Source organism: Rhamphochromis sp. 'chilingali' (assembly GCF_963969265.1).
Source record: "Rhamphochromis sp. 'chilingali' genome assembly, chromosome: 10".
NCBI lineage: Eukaryota > Metazoa > Chordata > Actinopteri > Cichliformes > Cichlidae > Rhamphochromis > Rhamphochromis sp. 'chilingali'.
In genome coordinates this window covers 16,050,209-16,067,043 of record NC_137937.1, presented here as the reverse complement: position 1 = coordinate 16,067,043, position 16,835 = coordinate 16,050,209, and the positions used below count along the sequence as shown (strand labels likewise).

The window sequence follows — 16,835 nt, the reverse complement described above, 5'->3', positions numbered from 1 at the left end:
TGTTTAAACTTGGTGTTTGGTGAACTTGAGGTTATCAAGCATTGGGATTTCGTGGTTGTAAATTTGCAAGCCAGAACATAGCAGTTGTTGTTTAGATGCTTGATTAAAAACTCTTTAGGGTTTGGGGGATATGTAAGTGAAGCACAGCATTACTCAGTGGGAAGGAAATGATATGAAGAACATTCATAAAGGAAACTTTGACCTCATTTACTGAGAGGGAAAAAAGAGCTCATGAGAAGTCCAGGTGATAACACACCTGCAGAACACTCTGCCACCGAAATGCTTCATAGCCGCAGTGCAGCTGGTGTGAGTGTAAGTCTCACTTTATAAACTAACAAGACGTCAGTCAGTTTGAAAAATCGTGCTGCCAGACTTCTTAAAATTTTTATTTGTACAATCCAGGTGCTTAGAAAAATATGTTGATTTGTAGTATGTGTTACATGCATGAGTGTACAGGGCTATGATTACACCAAAGCTTCCAAAAAGGGGTCACAAAATGTGCCCAGATCTAAAGTCTACATCACATTTTGTGTGTTATCCTCACTTATTGTTATACATCATACAGAACATACCTTAAGAAACACGTTCTGTTACTTTTTTATCTACCAACTGCCAGGTATACTCACAATCACCATGGCATGCAGGAGGTGAGCCACATGACAGCTTTACCTCCTCATGCCCCACTTTCAAGAAAGCAAAGCTGACAACTGCTGATTGAACTCGATGCCTTATGGAGCTCCGTTTATCTCTGATTTAAACAAAGATGCCTCTTGGCCAGCCTTCATATTTGTATTTATGTCAGCATGTTTAAGCATCTGGAATGCGTGATGTCAGCTGATGTCAGCTGACTCTCGTTTTCCGTGTGGTGCTGTCTCTAGAAAGAGCAGTTTATCTTCCTGCAATCAGGGCATCAGCTCCTTGAAGGAATCGGGTCTCATTCTTTCGCCTTCATTGACACCAACTGCAATTTTATCACAGTTTAACTTCATTCAAATGCTCGAAATTTTAAAGCACTCTTAACAAAGGTTAAATGTATAAGCATTAATTTATTAATAATTTATTAATCAACAATGTCACAAGTTGGCTGTGCAAATCCATGTCATATCCATACAGCAAGATTTGTATGATAGCACATTTTCATGAGCGAAATCACTCCACAAGATGGATAAAGTCAACACATGAGCAAACACCATGTTCCAAATCTGACAAAGAATCAGCTGTGACAGTAAACATAGATTTTAGAAGCTTGTAGATGATAAACTTTAGGGTTATACATTTATTTTCACCATAACACTGGGCCCCAGGGGCCACTGTAGTCCCACAGGTAGGGTCTGTATTGGTAGGCTTTGTAGAAGGAAGTAATCAGTGATGATCTGACCAAATCCTCTTTCAGACCCAGTCCTTCTGCATTGTACAAATCCTTACAAAACTCTGATGTCTGCTGCTTCCGCTTCGTTTTGTACCTCCTGTTCTGAAACCAGATTTTCACCTGGGTCTCAGTTAGTCTTAAGGTTCTGGCCAGCTGAGCTCTCTCTGGGGCCGACAGGTATTTCTGGTGATTAAATTTCTTCTCCAGTTCGAGCACTTGGAGGTGTGTAAACGCAGCTCTGGAGCGCTTCTGCTTTCCGGGGGAGGGCAAAGTTGACTCTGAGGAGCTGGGGCATGATGTGTTCAGAGATTCTGTGAAGCACAGATGAGATCCAGTCATTAAACAGGTAAACTGGTTTACAGCAGGCTTTGTGAACTGGTTTGTGATCATTGTAAGATAAACAGCTGCCATTACAAATAAAATTTTAAAGCAAGTCTTTTGTTGTTACACTGCACCATTCTGCGCATTCTTCATAGTAAACAACACACATCAAACTGATTTGGTCACTTTATCTAAGCGCAGTAAACCTGCTGTTGAAAGCCTGCAGACGCTCACCTGTCTGTAATCCAAAGGCTGTTTCCTGAAGACAGAGCTGTGGTGAAAACTTTCCTGATTCTTCATTCCACTGCGAACATCTTTCCTCCTTCTGTGAGCAGCATTTATCATTGAATCGCGCACTGTCTTTGTTGGAGAGGATGTCCTCGATGAGGAAGGAAGTCAGAGGTTTGGCCGAGTCAGACATTTCCAGCCAGTAATAAAAAAAAATCCGAGGACTCTCGGTGCATCAGAGGCGCAGTGGGAGAAGTGGCTGAAGCACTGTGAGTCCTCACACACTTACACAGTCTGAATTTATACAATAGCAGGGGCGGGCTCAGATTGCACTGACGCGTTAAGGAGACGGGACGGCTAAAGTTTACTTCTACTTTCACTAACTTTCATTCAAGTTTCCTACTCAGCTCTGCTGCAATGTATCAAGTCCATAAAAATACTGAAACATTCAAAAGGAAGTACTGATCCTTTTTTTTTTATTTTAGAAGTGATCTGTATAGAGAAAGATTTTAAAACTTTAGACTGATTGTAAAAAGATGAATTTATATATTTATAGCTGTCCTTATGCATGCTTTTATGTTTAAATGAAAAACAGTCTGATGTGGTTCTACTTATACACATGTGCAGAAAGGTGTCGAATATGTGATCTAAACTCAAACAAAATGATTAGAAACTCATTTCTGTACAAGAAAATATAATGGGTGCATGTTGGCAATGTACTTTTTTAGCTATGATCTATTCCTAACAGAGAGAACTGAGTGACATCCAAAATTAGCTAATAAACTAGTATCAGAAAAGCAAGCAGTGCATGTTCACAAAGTGTGTTTAGTCTTTCTGTGGAGGAAGTTTGAGTCCACAAGGAGGGACGGAGCTACCTGCTCCAGACACACTAAAAAGTCTCGAATTTGAGCCCTCCATCAGCTCAGTATTGTAACACAGCGGCTTCAGTGAGACAAATGTACCAGTAGCGGGGGTGGGTGGGGCCGGTGGCTGGGGTCAGAGTGGGTGGTCATGCCTCCTGAAGCACTAATGACTTGGACACATTTAGGCCGGCTCCTGAATGGACACGCTCATTGTTTGACGGCTGTTTATTTGTTGTTCTCTGCGGTCCGGTCTGACCTTTCTCCGTCTACTAAGATGTTTACAGGCGTTGTCGGAGTTGCTCTGGGATTTCATGCTTCCTTTGGAAATGCGTGAATGTTGGTATGACAGACACAGCCCTCTCCGTGGCCCCTGATGGCGCTGACGCCACCAGCCTCTCTTCACCAAATACACACTTACATCACACTGATGACTGCTACTATTATCAGCAGCACTTAAACTGCATCCTTGTATGCATTATACACTATGTATCAATATCCAGCATTATATGTTATATATATATATATATATATATATATATATATATATATATATATATATATATATATATATATATATATTATCCCCAGACTAAGTCATGTCTGCCGTGTTCTTTCCTGTGTTGTGGATAATCATTTATGAAAGCTATCTGTGTGTAATCTCTTAAGGTTCCTCGTTTGCATTACCTGCTGTCTTGTCAACAGCGTATTAAGATTAAATGCTTGATATGTCTCACCGTGAAATCTTTGCATGCGACTGTCTGCCTGTTAAAGTATGTTGAACTGTAAGCACAGAAAATCCCACTTTTGTCTAGACATTGTTTGTTACCCCATAAAACTCCTTACGTTTATTTTTGGATCATACTGTACTGAACGTGGAATCAAGCAAAACCACAGCTGTGTGCAAAATGACTTTCTACTAGAAATGCATACATTGCATTTATTTGAGGCATATGTCACTTTTATTTCACCATCTAAAAAACGTTTGATTGTGGTTAAAAGGATGTTTTGCAGAATAACAAAACTCACGTACCTGTCTGATGACATAAGCAAAAACAAGGTCAGCAATGACAGCGAGCACCTGGGCTGTGTGAGGAGGGGAAGTCCTACGACTGAAGTGGTTCTTTTAAGACTCTGTACAGTCATCCACCACCCTTATTCTGTGACAATCGGCATGATTGCTCCAAACAATGGCATTTCCTCTACAATCACTCTGTCCTAGACAGTCGTGGCATAGTTATCTAGATGTGCATCAGAGGTAGCATAAGAGAGCTGCTGACCTTTCAGCCTGGAAAGGCATTTGTCCTCCCCGGTGCAGTGGTGACGATGTTTTCTTTGAGCCACCAAACGTGCCATCAACCTTCTGTTATTTTCCGGCTGTTTCATTGTCTGAGAGGGTGACTGCGAGGACTTGTCGCAGCAGCAGATTTGTCAGCATTCTGTCTTCTTATCTTCTCAGCATCAGAGTTGTTTTATACAGTATCCCTACGCCTGGCTGTTGCACAAGAATCATCTTTGTAAAGTGTGCGACATAACCAATATGTCATCAGAGGAAACAGGTCAGTTTAAAGTTTGTACAAAAACTAAATGATAAAGAAACAATTACTCTGAATTTAGTAACTGTGAACCATTTTTTTCTTCTCCAAATTCAGTGAGGGGAAAATTAAAGTAACTTATCTTTGGTCTGTGTGAGATAGTTTTGTAAATGCAATTCTAGTGTTTTCCACCAGAGGGAGCTTTAAAGCCAATCTCACAGCTACTTTAAAAGAAAGGGATTATGTACCATGGACTGTTATTTCGTCTACAACCAGCTCAGCTACAAAAATCAACAGTTTCTTATTTTGTTTAGGCGAGTTGTTGCAATGTGGATGAGCTCCTGCACAATCATATACAACAGTTCATCATTTCATCATCACACTGACATTTGAAGTCTCTGACATAGTCAGGGACGCGTCTTTCTTTCTAACCACAGCATGACTTAAACCCTTTGTGGATTTTGGAAACCATAATGTCTCTTCAAGCGATGGTCAGACTCACGTCATTCTCTATTTAAACTGCCCCTCATCACAAGCAGTGTAATCAAGCACCTTTTATGTGGACGAGGAGAAAAGAAAAACTCCCTCTCCACCTTTTCAAAACAAAGCAGAGCTACTGCGCATGAGCTCACAGTTTTCCTCCCTGAAAAGACACAGATTTGACTATTCATTAGTGAGATGTTGCTGAATGTCATTTTAAAAAAAATCTTTATCTGTCATGAGTGACAGAGGACCTTTTCACTGATTGCAGTAACCAATTACTTCAGTTGAAAGACAGTTACTGTGTCATGAGATCACCGGGTTACGTCATTTTAAGGCTTTTCTTTATGCTTCTAAATTAAAATTGAAATAGTTCACACCAAAGGTTATGGCTACACGTGATCTATAATGTAATGTATTAAGAATAAGAATAAGAATAAGATCTATATATATTTTTAAAGTTACATTTTAAAGTCATACACTATAAACATAACTTCTGAAAAACCCTTTTACTTACACACACACACACACACACACACACACACACACACACACACACACACACACACACACACACACACACACACACACACACACACAGGGTCATTATCTGATCTCTCTTGGTCTCCTCTCTGTCTACAGCTTCATCCTTATCTGTGCAGAGATGCTCCTTCAGCCCGTGACTCTTCTCTGAGAGGTGTTTATTCTCTGCGTTCACGCCCAATAAAAAAATTACACAAACGTATTTTCCCCCCAATCAAGTGATTTTGACGGGAAACGAGTCGCGCTGATGTGTATCTCTGATTTATTTGATTTTATGGTTTTATAATTTTAAATTAATGCCACGCTTTGTTGTTGTGGAGATATAAAGGGACCGTTTTAATGATAAAAAATAACTGAATTTTATTTTACAGAAATCTGTGTTTTGAAGTTTGATTGGCGCTCACCTGGCTGTGGCTCGTCGATACACGACACGTCAGACTGGAACTGTTTCCCGCTTGATTGAAAGTTTGAAGAAGTTAAAGAGCCACTCTGTCTGCGGGTTTGTTTACCAAGCAGAGCCCCGGGACAGGACAAGCTCTCCGGCCTTATCAGCGGATTTGTGAATGGGGCAATAAGGAGCTGAGTTTTGATAGAGGTCAGATGTCACTTCATCCATTAGCTGTTTGATGGCTCTCTTTGATAAACCTGGCAAACGACAACGCCACAACCAGTTACACTTAAAGGTTCCTAATAAGGTATGCTGTCGTTTTTTGAGCTCCTCCTGGAAAACTGGGTGACAAAGTCTTACAAATTTATATAATTTTCAAAAAAGCTTCTCCTTTGTTTTATTTATTTTAAAAGCTTCACTCAAAAGCTACGGAGAAATAAAAAAGGAATAATTTGATGAAAAGCAATATAGTACAGTAATGATATTTTTAAAGCTCACTTTATATGAAGTCATCACATGTTTATAGACTACATGGAGGTAGAGGACGCATGGGGCACTGTGGGTATTTCACGCGATCGTTTTGCACCGGTCAATTTGTGGAATTTTATGAAAAGCTCACGCAACATTAGTCGTTTTAAAAATGCACACTTATGAAGAAAAGCCAAAAGTAATCACTTTGATTTGAATCCGTTTTTTACTGTGGTAATTAAATCAAAATATTTGGAATTTTTGTGTTTGCCAAAAAGTGATTGGTCGTATTTAAACTGCTATAAATAACTTTTGCCATGTAATATGTGAAATATATCTCGAATGTATCACTAGTGAATGACATCAAGCCACCTTGAGTCACAAACAACATTCCTGTCACAAAGTAGAAACCGCAATCAGTTTTTGGCAAAGTGACTTTTAAAAACTTTATTTATCCAGATAAAAAGTTGACATAAAAAATCTCTAAGAGTAATCTCGCCAAGAAGAAGAAATTGCAATAAATATAACAATAGTTCTGTAAACATATTTTACGTGGTCAAAAAGGACCGGATTGGTTATAATGTATAGGTGCAATAAGACACAGTCATAAAGATGCTTGAAAAACAGGTGATTTTTAAATTGCATATATAGACCTTTTGTAAATCCTGCTCAATGAGGTCTGTTTACAAATACAAGTAATTTTAAGTAAAGATATTACACATAAAAATCACACTGGGAATCAGTTCTTAGCACCAATGAGGCTTCCGTGTGCTGTTGTCAAAACTGATCTCACACAGATTATCTCAGGCGATCCAGGAGTGCGCATTTGACTCGTGTGATTCTGATTGCAGTAAAGGGTTCCCACATTAAAACTAGCAACCTTAGAAGAGAGATCCCGGAAACCTTCCTTATCTAGGCGATCGAGCATGACCAAGACTTATAATGGAGAGCAGTTCAGAGTCAGAAAGATAATAATGTGGTTCATTTTTATCGTGTTTGCGCTGACTCGCTCAGTTTACCTGTTGCAAAACCCGTTTTTAAAGTGATACATGAGTTCGAAAAAATATGACATTTATTCTCAGTTGTTTTTGTATAAAAACACTGTAAGAATGAAGAATATTAACTATAATAAATAATAACTGTGACTGGTTCAGATTCATGGCTTAAATGGAAAAACGGTTTAAAATTTCATTTCTAAATTTTGATACATTGATATATTTATCTAAATAGAATAAAAAGTTGTGCTTTTTTTAATCACCATTTTTTACTGAAACCCACTGATAACCAACCCCGTTACAGGGCTGGTTGTCACAGAGTGTCGTTGATGCTTCATTAGTTTTTGTTCGATTCATGACTCATTATTGAAAGTAATCCAAACATCAGCAAGAGCAAAAAGTGTATCAACCAACCCCGGATTGCCCTAATTCAGAATTTGCGTCTAGACACAGAAAAGTATAATTGAATATTAAAGCGTTTATTCTTCATAATCGATTCATCAGAAACTTTTTGAACAACGGGAAATTACAATACGACCCCACACCAACTATACAATATACATTTGATACTGAAATGTCTCAGTGGTTCCTGCTATACAGCCGTTTAGTCCCTTTATCACCAGCCTCTTATACCGTGTAGAGAGGCCTGAAACGGCCCGTGGCCGAAGTGCGTCTCGGTGTTTCCTGTTAAATCATTTAGCTTGCTGTTGGACATCTGTGCAGCAGAAGGTGACGCGCTGTGATAACTGCAGCCGTACATGCTGCTGTTTCCGTATCCAAGCGCGGGGTTATAATGTCCAAGTGTTACATTGTAAGGCGCTGAATGGGAACCGGGACCGCACAGCTTCCCGTCCCGCACCAGCACGGGAACCGCGACCCTCCTGGGTGCAGGCAGATAACCCGCCAGCTCCAGAGATTTGTCCTGCCTCTGACGTTTACATTTGTACCTGCGGTTCTGGAACCAGATTTTCACCTGGGTGGAAGTGAGCTGGAGCACGTGGGCCAGGTGCTCTCTCTCCGGGGCGGACAGGTAGCGCTGCTGTCTGAAACGCCTCTCTAGTTCGGACACTTGAGACTGGGAGAAGAGGACCCGGGGCTTCCTGCGCACGCTGGGCCTCTGGGGGGGTTTGTCACAATCAGATGGACTGTCGAACCCGCTCATCTCTGCACCACAAAACAAAAACACAGTCACGTTCTGACACCATGACCTGTTTACTGCCTAAAATTTTCCAAATCATTTGTAATTGTTCGGAATGTGCAACACTTTTAAGAATAAAGCTTAAATGAAGTGGAAAATTGTAGTAAAAAAAACCAAACAACTAATTTGATTATTTCTGAGATTTTAAAGGCAAAATTTACAAAACTGCAAACATTGACAACATTAAAAAATTTTGTTTAGCTCACATTTTGATCTTGAAGTCTGCAGTTTGCAGAAAATTGTCAGAATTTTTTTTAATTTATTAATTTAGGTGCTGATTACTTTAGGGAAACATTTCTCACTGGTTCAGTGAGATTCTTGTGGTCTGTTTAGGTTATCAGACTAAGATCTAAAGGGAAAATGAAACTGTTTCATTCGGGCCCCGTCTCATTAACGCGTCCTGTATCGTGTTTTTGTGGAGCTGCCTAAATCCACAACCAGCGGCTCCTGAATTGAATCTTACTTTGTTGTCCATCGTGTCACATCACCTTGCTCGTGTATCTCCTCTTCTGCTCCCGGGTTGTGAGTATCGAGTTTGTCAAGTATCTCCGAGGCGCGCGGCTCCGAGTGGCATTCATAAAAGTCTCTGTTCTGGGGCGCAGCGTGCACGTGCTGATGATGCAAGGGCACAACCTGGTCAGCCGTTAGAAAATCATGCTCATAGTCGTGGTGGTGCTCCATCCTCAAGATATCCTTCACGGAAAATGGTGTCGAGGTCGTCAAACTGGGATGCATGCCTTCCATTTCAGTGCTTAGATTTGATCCTCGATGAGCTCGAGCTGCTGCTGATGAAGCCAGAGAGATGTGTTAACTGACTGGTGAGTGAGGGCCTGATTTGAATCATTCAATGGTCCAAGCTAATGAGCAAGGTAGATAGTCAACATCATCCCCTTTTTGACCAAATGACCAACACCCACAGCCTGCTCACACTACCCTGAAGCCCCAGCTTTCCTTCTCACCTTACAGAGACACCTTTCATCATGTCCGCCCTTCTCTCCCTGCGAAACAAAGGTGCAATTCCCGAGTTTAATTAAGAAATGAGACTTTTGGTGAGCGCATGTATCAGTAAGCACGCGGCCTACCGCAAAACTCCTGGAGTTGCGGAAAGTATGCGCTAATTAGTTCATTGTGCACAAAATATTGTGATTGCCGATGTTTCTATGCGGGTTTTTATGACTAATATCTTTGTTCAAGCTGGAAATGAGGCTCCAGTAAACGTGGTTTACGAAAGGCTTATATATAAAATAAAAAATGAGCTGTTTTGCTAGTATCTCTCTGTTTCTGTGTTATATATGACAATCAACATGGTCTTTTTTGCCCAGTTAAAATATCTTTATTGTTAGGATCTCTCCAGAAATGTTTGAAAACGTCTCTGTTTGAGACATGATTGACAGAACATATACCTGCAAATGATTTGTAGCAGTTTAAATACCTGCAATCGCTTTTTTGTTTTTGTTTATATATATATATATATATATATATATATATATATATAGATCTATCTATCTATCTATCTATCTATCTATCTATCTATCTATCTATCTATCTATATATAGATAGATAGATAGATAGATAGATAGATAGATAGATAGATAGATAGATAGATAGATAGATAGATAGATAGATAGATAGATAGATAGATAGATAGATAGATAGATAGATAGAGTTAAGCTGCTATAGGAAAACTATAATAGCCAATCAAGGGAAACCATCGCAGCCTAATTACTCTGTTTTAAAATGGGAGGCACTTATTCAGAGTCTCGCCAGTCCTCGTTCTTTGTGAGCTGAGCCGCTTAATCAGCGTGCAGGTCCTCGGGGGTTGAGTGATGTCGGGTGATGTTGACCAGCTTTACCGTCAACATTGTTTTCAAGCCATGTTATTAGTGTTCTCAGGCCACAACAAACAGTAACATTACACCTGATGTTGTGGAAGTGGAGAGGCAGCGGCGCCAGCCTGCAATGCTTGACTGAAGGCTGAGACGTGCTTCCACAGACACAGGAACACGGATAGACACGGCCTGTCCACTGCCACAGATATATAGCCTAGAGGGCATTTGCGGGGATGGGTGCTTTTGAGAGTATTTAGAGGGCCCTTTAATATTATAGAACAAGTGGGGTTCTAACAGACGAACATGTTCAATTGTAAAGCACAAATACAGAGAACTCGATGGTCTTCAGGGCTTGCCATATCAGGGTGCTGTGTGCCGCGAGTTAAAACAAAGATAACTCTGCCTTCCTGGTCAGGACCCTGACAGAAGGTATTTTTATCCTCAATGAGACCTTTACCTGGATGAATAGAGGACTGTGTTTGCAAGTTAAGAGCTAATTCATTTTGAAGTGTGTCCGCCAGTTTTAAAACCACCCTTAAAATATTTTCTCTTAAACAATTGCTAAAAGCTCCTGAGAAGTTATTAGATTAGTTACTTAGACTTATGTGGTACTAACATTTGTTCAGAACCTGATAGTTTTTTTTTAGTTCGATGGTTTTCATGAGTAAAAGAAACCAGGAAAATATAGCAAAATGAAAAGTAACACAATTAATAAAACGGCAACAAAACACCCACAGTCCAGAGGAAAGTCGTGAGTCAGTGAGCCACAGTGGGGCGCTGATCTGTGACAGTTTTTTAAGTTTTTAAAGGGCTTTCTTCAACAGAAGGAACACCTCACGTGCGCTCCTGCGCAGTTTCCTCTGGTCCAGATTTGCACAACAGAAATGAATGTATACTTTCTAAAAGTCAATATGCCAACATGTTTGAGCTTTGAGCTAACAGATTAGGAGTTAACTCATTCTGACTTACTTATTAGGCATGTCTGGTATAAAATCTTCCAGATCCAGTAAAATAAGTCAGCTAATCAATAGAGAAAAGAATTCAAATAGTTTTATGTAACGCAATAAAATCGCAGCTTAAGCCACAACGAATCATTAATTTATTTAATCCTAAAGGGACTCACTTATGTCAGATGTTTGAATAAACGTGAATTATTCTGTCCTGTGTGGAAGTTTAATTCATTCACAGACCTTATTGACTACCTGCAGTGCAAAAGTTAATATTCATAGATTTTTACTCCATCATTGTGCAGCATGTGTACAGTGGGGCATTAAAAGATGTAATGAAGGTGTAGTAAACAAGACAAAACAAAATAAGCGATATATCTTGTTTTACACACAAGATGTGTCAGTGATCATCATGCCACGGAGATTTGCTGCTTGCCTTGTTTTATGTCATACTTGTTGGATTTGTTCTTTCAGTAAGAAATGTGTTGTTTTTGTTTCTTCAGAAAAGGTAAGAAGAACTTTTAAAATGTGCTCAGCTTCAGGTGATATTCTGACAAACAAGCTGACAAACCAAGAAACCTGAACTTCAAAAGCAGAGAGGGGCAAAATCTCAATGTCAACTTTCAATTGTTTAACACCTTGGGTATTTCAGGGTGTCCAGTTTGATGAGTAAATTACTGCTGCAGTTTTCTCCAGAGGCTTGAAGCAATGCTCTCCCTGGGTTTCTGTGACTGCTCGTGTTTAAAATCAAAGCCTTTCTCATTGCTTCCACCACATGTCCTCGAACTGTAATATAAGAAGGTAGCTCAGTACAGTTGACCACAAATACCCCTAATTCATCATACAGCAAAATAGGAGGTTGATAGCAGCTGAAAGAAGAGATGGGGTCTCCTTACACTGAGTGAAACTGAAACCAGCCTTGCATTGATGTTTCCATTCAGGAATGAAGGAGTCTTTCAGGCAGAGTCTATGTAAACTCATACAGTAGTTACAAGATATAAGATCATTTTCGTACACTGAGGATCACTCAGAAAATTGCTGACATTGAAAAAGGCTATCAGAGGCACCAGGGTGCGCTAGTTGCTTGAAATGACTACACACAGCCTGACTGCCACCACCACAGTTTCTCTGTGCTTGAAAAGTCCAACAACCAGAGCAACATTACTAACGATAATATGTGGTTAATTTTCTGGGACATGCAAATAACATTTACGTTTGCAGCAACTCTGAGTGCAAAAAATTGTCTCACTGTTCTGATTATACGCAACTGGAGATGTGAGTACTTGCTGTACTTTCACAAAGAGGGGATTTGGATAATATACTTGCAGTAGTCAGCTTTGGAAACTTTATTATAATTGCCGATCCGGTATCTATTTTTGGGATTAACAGAATTTAGATGAATTTCGATTAAAGATAAAATTTGAGCAAACTTTTCTAGGCTATGCGTTGAGTGTTCGGACATGCAGTCGTCTTCTTGAGGAGTGGTACTCAAACTCAAACTGGTACCAGGAAAGAAAAATGTGGATTTAAACTGAACTGGATGAATGTGAACGGTGGTTCGCACTGTTGCCGCACAGCAAGAAGGTCCTGAGTTCAATTCCACCATCAGGCCGGGGTCTTTCTGTGTGGAGTTTGCATGTTCTCCCCGTGTTTGCGTGGGTTCTCTCGGGTACTCCGGCTTCCTCCCACCGTCCAAAGACATGCAGCTTGTGGGGATAGGTTAATTGGATAATCCAAATTGCCACTAGGTGTGAATGTGCGAGTGAATGTGAGTGTGAATGGTTGTCTGTCCCTATGTGTTAGCCCTGCGACAGACTGGCAACCTGTCCAGGGTGTACCCCGCCTTTCGCCCTATGACAGCTGGGATAGGCTCCAGCGCCCCCCGCGACCCTGAAAAGGATAAGCGGAAGCGAATGGATGGATGGATGGATGGATGGATGAATGTGATCTATAGGGGGGAAATAAACAGCAGTTTACTGATGCCACTCAAGATCTTTATTCCACCAAAGTTCATCTTGGGTAGTTTATTAACTGTTAACTAATTTCTGTAGAAATTGTGGTGGAATTGTTGCTACAGCCAGACATTGTCTCTTGTATGTTTTTACTGTCTCTCCTACTGAAAAAGTTACCGCCAGATGCACAGAATCAACTTTTTGAGGCTGGACCTGAATGTTGCTTGCTATTAAAGGCTGAATGTTTGGAGAAAAAAAAAACAAAAAACAAAATATTGAAAATATGGTATATACGATATCCATTAAGTAATTGGGAACTACTACAGAGAAAAAGAAAGAGTTTAAATAATTCTGTTCAATTCCTAAAATTATTCCAGGGCTTTTATTTTGAAAAAAAAGAGAGACTGTGGTCAACAGAAAAATTTCCTGTATGAAACTGAGCAATCTTATTTAGAAAATCTGAGACACCTGTTGCCTCCTGTTGGTCACCGTGAACTGGGATTTTAAATGTGGAGAGGAGGGGTGGGGGGGGGGGTGCTGTGATTTCAAGGTTACCACGGAGAAACATCCACTATTTGCCAGTTACTGCATTTCATATGTTGAACAGCTGAAATAAGCCGAAACTCGTAGGTGTATTCAAGTCACTGGTTAAAGACCAATGAATAGATGGATAGATGGAATGAACTACAAAAGATAAGATAAGATAACTCTTTATTGTCCTTGCACAGTCATACCTAGTACAACAGTACAACGAAATTGGAAACTGTCCCACGTCTGCACTGCGCACAACTAAACACAACTAAACACAACACAGTAACTTAAAATGGATTTTTTTAAGTGCAAGAAAGGTATGAGCAAAGGAATGACTTAATAAATAAAAGAATGAGTGTATGTTTATTGTACATTATTATTATTATTGTTATTGTTATTATTGCGACTGGCGACCTGTCCAGGGTGTTCCCCGTCTCTCGTCCTATGACAGCTGGGATAGGCTCCAGCACCCCCCGTGAACCTGAAACGGATAAGCCAAAGTGAATGGATGGCTGGATGGATGTTATTATTGCCCCCCCCAAAAAAAAAAAAAAAAAAATGTCCACAAAGGTAACCAATCGGGTCAGCTGATTGCATTGATTAGGGCTATTGCCCTGTAAAAGCTGCCCTTGAGTCTGTTTGTCCGCAACCTCAGCAGCCTGAATCTCCTGCCAGACGGCAGCAGCTTCAACACCCGGTGTCCTGGGTGTGTGCAGTCTTGTAGGATGCTGCGTGCCCTCTTAAGACAGCGAGTGCTGTACAGGTCCTTCAGGGAGGGAAGAGGATGTTTTTTGGGCCACATTAATGACCCTCTGAAGTGCCTTTTTGTGTGCCATGGTGCAGCTGGAGAACCATACACAAATGCAGTCAGCACACTTTCAATGGAGCAACGGTAGAAGACGATCAGCAGCTCCCTCGTCAGGTCCATGTTACTGAGGATTCTCAGAAAATAGAGACGCTCCATTGGAGGTCTGTGTCCATGTGCACACCCAGGAACCTGAAACTGGACACCCTTTCCACAGACTCCCTGTTGATGCTGACGGGCTGCAGTTCAGACTTCCTCCTTCTGAAGTCGACTAGTAGCTCTTTTGTCTTTGTGGTATTGAGGTCCAAGTTGTTGTCTGTACAATAATCCGACAGCCTCTGAATCTCAGCTCTGTATGCCGTCTCGTCTTCCCCAGAGATGAGCCCCATCACAGTGGTATTATCTGCAAACTTAATGACTGCGTTGTCGGGGTGGGTACTCACATAGTCATGTGTGTACAGAGTGTACAGCAGGGGACTTAGCACGCAGCCTTGTGGAGAGCCAGTGTTAAGGTTGAGGGCTGAGGAAAGATGAGGCCCCACTCTGACTGTCTGTACACGGTCTGAGAGAAAGTCTCTGATCCAGCGGCAGGTGGTAGAAGGAAGTCCAATATCTAGCAACACGCGTTTATTGTTAATATAAATGTGATTACATTTGGCTCAGTGTGTCCAGTTACAGGTTTTCCTTTATATATATATATATGAATATTCATAATGAAGGCCATCAGGATTTTAATAAATACATTTTAGTTTATTACTTCTGATCATGAAAAAATTCTAATTAGTTTTTAAATGGTGGTTTCATTTAGTCAATTTTTTTGTTGATTACATTCTTCAGAAATAGCCAAAAAGCCATGGACAGCTAGGTCTCATAAGCAGTGCTTATGTATGTGATCAGTTTCTCCCTAAGATGGTGTATTAATTCAGCTTCACTAAACAGCACGCTTAATGAGACTGAGACTCTCATTAAGAGCCCAACACATAGAATACATAGAAATGTATGTCCAGTGCAGCCTTTTTTATCTACAATTTGGTCCATTCAGCCCTGTACTAATGACAAAAAAAAAAGTTATTAGCCTTAACATTTACTAACCCTTGTGTTGTCCTTGGGACATTTTTGATAGCAAAAGAAATCTTTTGCTATCAAAGTTATTCAGTACTATGCTAATACGTAATTTGATTTATTTATGGGGTTTTCATTGGATTTTATAACACCTGTTGTCCTCAAGGCCAAAAACGTTCCCCAAGTACAAAGTGTTGCAAAGGGCCATATTTTCACACCATGCTGCTTTCAAACATCTTTGATCTTGGATCACTGATGTGTGGGGTCAAGCAATGGTCATAACAACAACAACAGGCAGCACAATGAGGAGGCAGGTGCTCTACATTCAATTTAATTCAATTTTATTTATACAGCGCCAAATCACAACAACAGTTGCATCAAGGTGCTTTATATTGTAAGGTAGACCCTACAATAATACATACACCTACAATAATATGCTCACAAGCCTCCATTGCACTGGAGGCTTTACCATGTTGTGGAAAGGAATGACCAGTAGAACAATGCATATATTGTCCTCTAGGAGGAATAATCAATGTTCAGGAAGATCCAGGGTTAGAAGATAAAGAGAATATTGCCAATATTTAGATCATATGCTACCCTTTCTCTGAAAAAGCACATCACCCACCTGCAGAAGTGGAAGAAGGCTATGAAGTGAAGGAAAGTGATGAAGAATCTGAACTATGTTCAAGTAGGTTCTCAGGCATCCAGGACATGGTAGTCTGAGGAGCTTGGAAAGAAAGTGACTGGGCTTCTTGAAGTTTCTTGAATTTTCAGAATGTGAAACTGAAATAGAAGATGTGTCAGAGGACTGCACATCTTCCATTTCAATTATGATGAAGATCAAGCAAGAAAGAGGAGTCAGCTGAGACAGAAGAATATTTGCAGTAATGTGAGGAAACATTGATCTGGTCTTCTATCCTTCCCAGTGACAGACGATGCATGACTTTCTCGTGCGTCACAGAGAAAGACAATCTACCATGGTCTAAGCACATATGCCAGGTCCCATACTCTTTCAGTGGCTTTTCTACTGGAGTACTGAAAGCATTATACACATTATGTTTATATTATGCTTTTTAATTTTCACATGCCCATGGATGCATCAGAGACCAAGTTGGGGTTCAGTAACTTGCCCAAGGACATCTTGGTAACAACTCCAGACTAGAGCACACAGAGATTGAACCAACATCCAGTTAGTAGATGACCTGCTCTACAGCCAACGCAATGACAAACAAGGAGGGACAACAAGTGAGGAAGAAAAATGGATCAAATGCAGCTGTAGGTATATGTGGGTATGTTGATTCTTACTGCCGTGCATCCAGTAAAG

General features: G+C 40.4%; 2 protein-coding genes across 2 annotated transcripts; both read right to left on the bottom strand.

The window, feature by feature from the left end:
- Nucleotides 1–1,026: 1,026 nt before the first annotated feature.
- On the bottom strand, nucleotides 1,027–2,650 carry nkx3-1 (NK3 homeobox 1). The gene is made up of 2 exons (XM_080894754.1): nucleotides 1,925–2,650; nucleotides 1,027–1,680 (listed from the first exon to the last, which is right to left on the bottom strand). The coding sequence occupies exons 1-2, from the start codon at nucleotides 2,109–2,111 to the stop codon at nucleotides 1,283–1,285; spliced, it is 585 nt and encodes a 194-aa protein (XP_080750880.1). The 5' UTR covers nucleotides 2,112–2,650; the 3' UTR covers nucleotides 1,027–1,282.
- A 3,973-nt stretch (nucleotides 2,651–6,623) lies between these two features.
- Nucleotides 6,624–9,314, bottom strand: nkx2.7 (NK2 transcription factor related 7). The gene is made up of 2 exons (XM_080894739.1): nucleotides 8,874–9,314; nucleotides 6,624–8,351 (listed from the first exon to the last, which is right to left on the bottom strand). Exons 1-2 carry the CDS (start codon nucleotides 9,127–9,129, stop codon nucleotides 7,804–7,806), a joined length of 804 nt encoding a protein of 267 aa, XP_080750865.1. The 5' UTR covers nucleotides 9,130–9,314; the 3' UTR covers nucleotides 6,624–7,803.
- Between the last annotated feature and the right edge of the window lie 7,521 nt (nucleotides 9,315–16,835).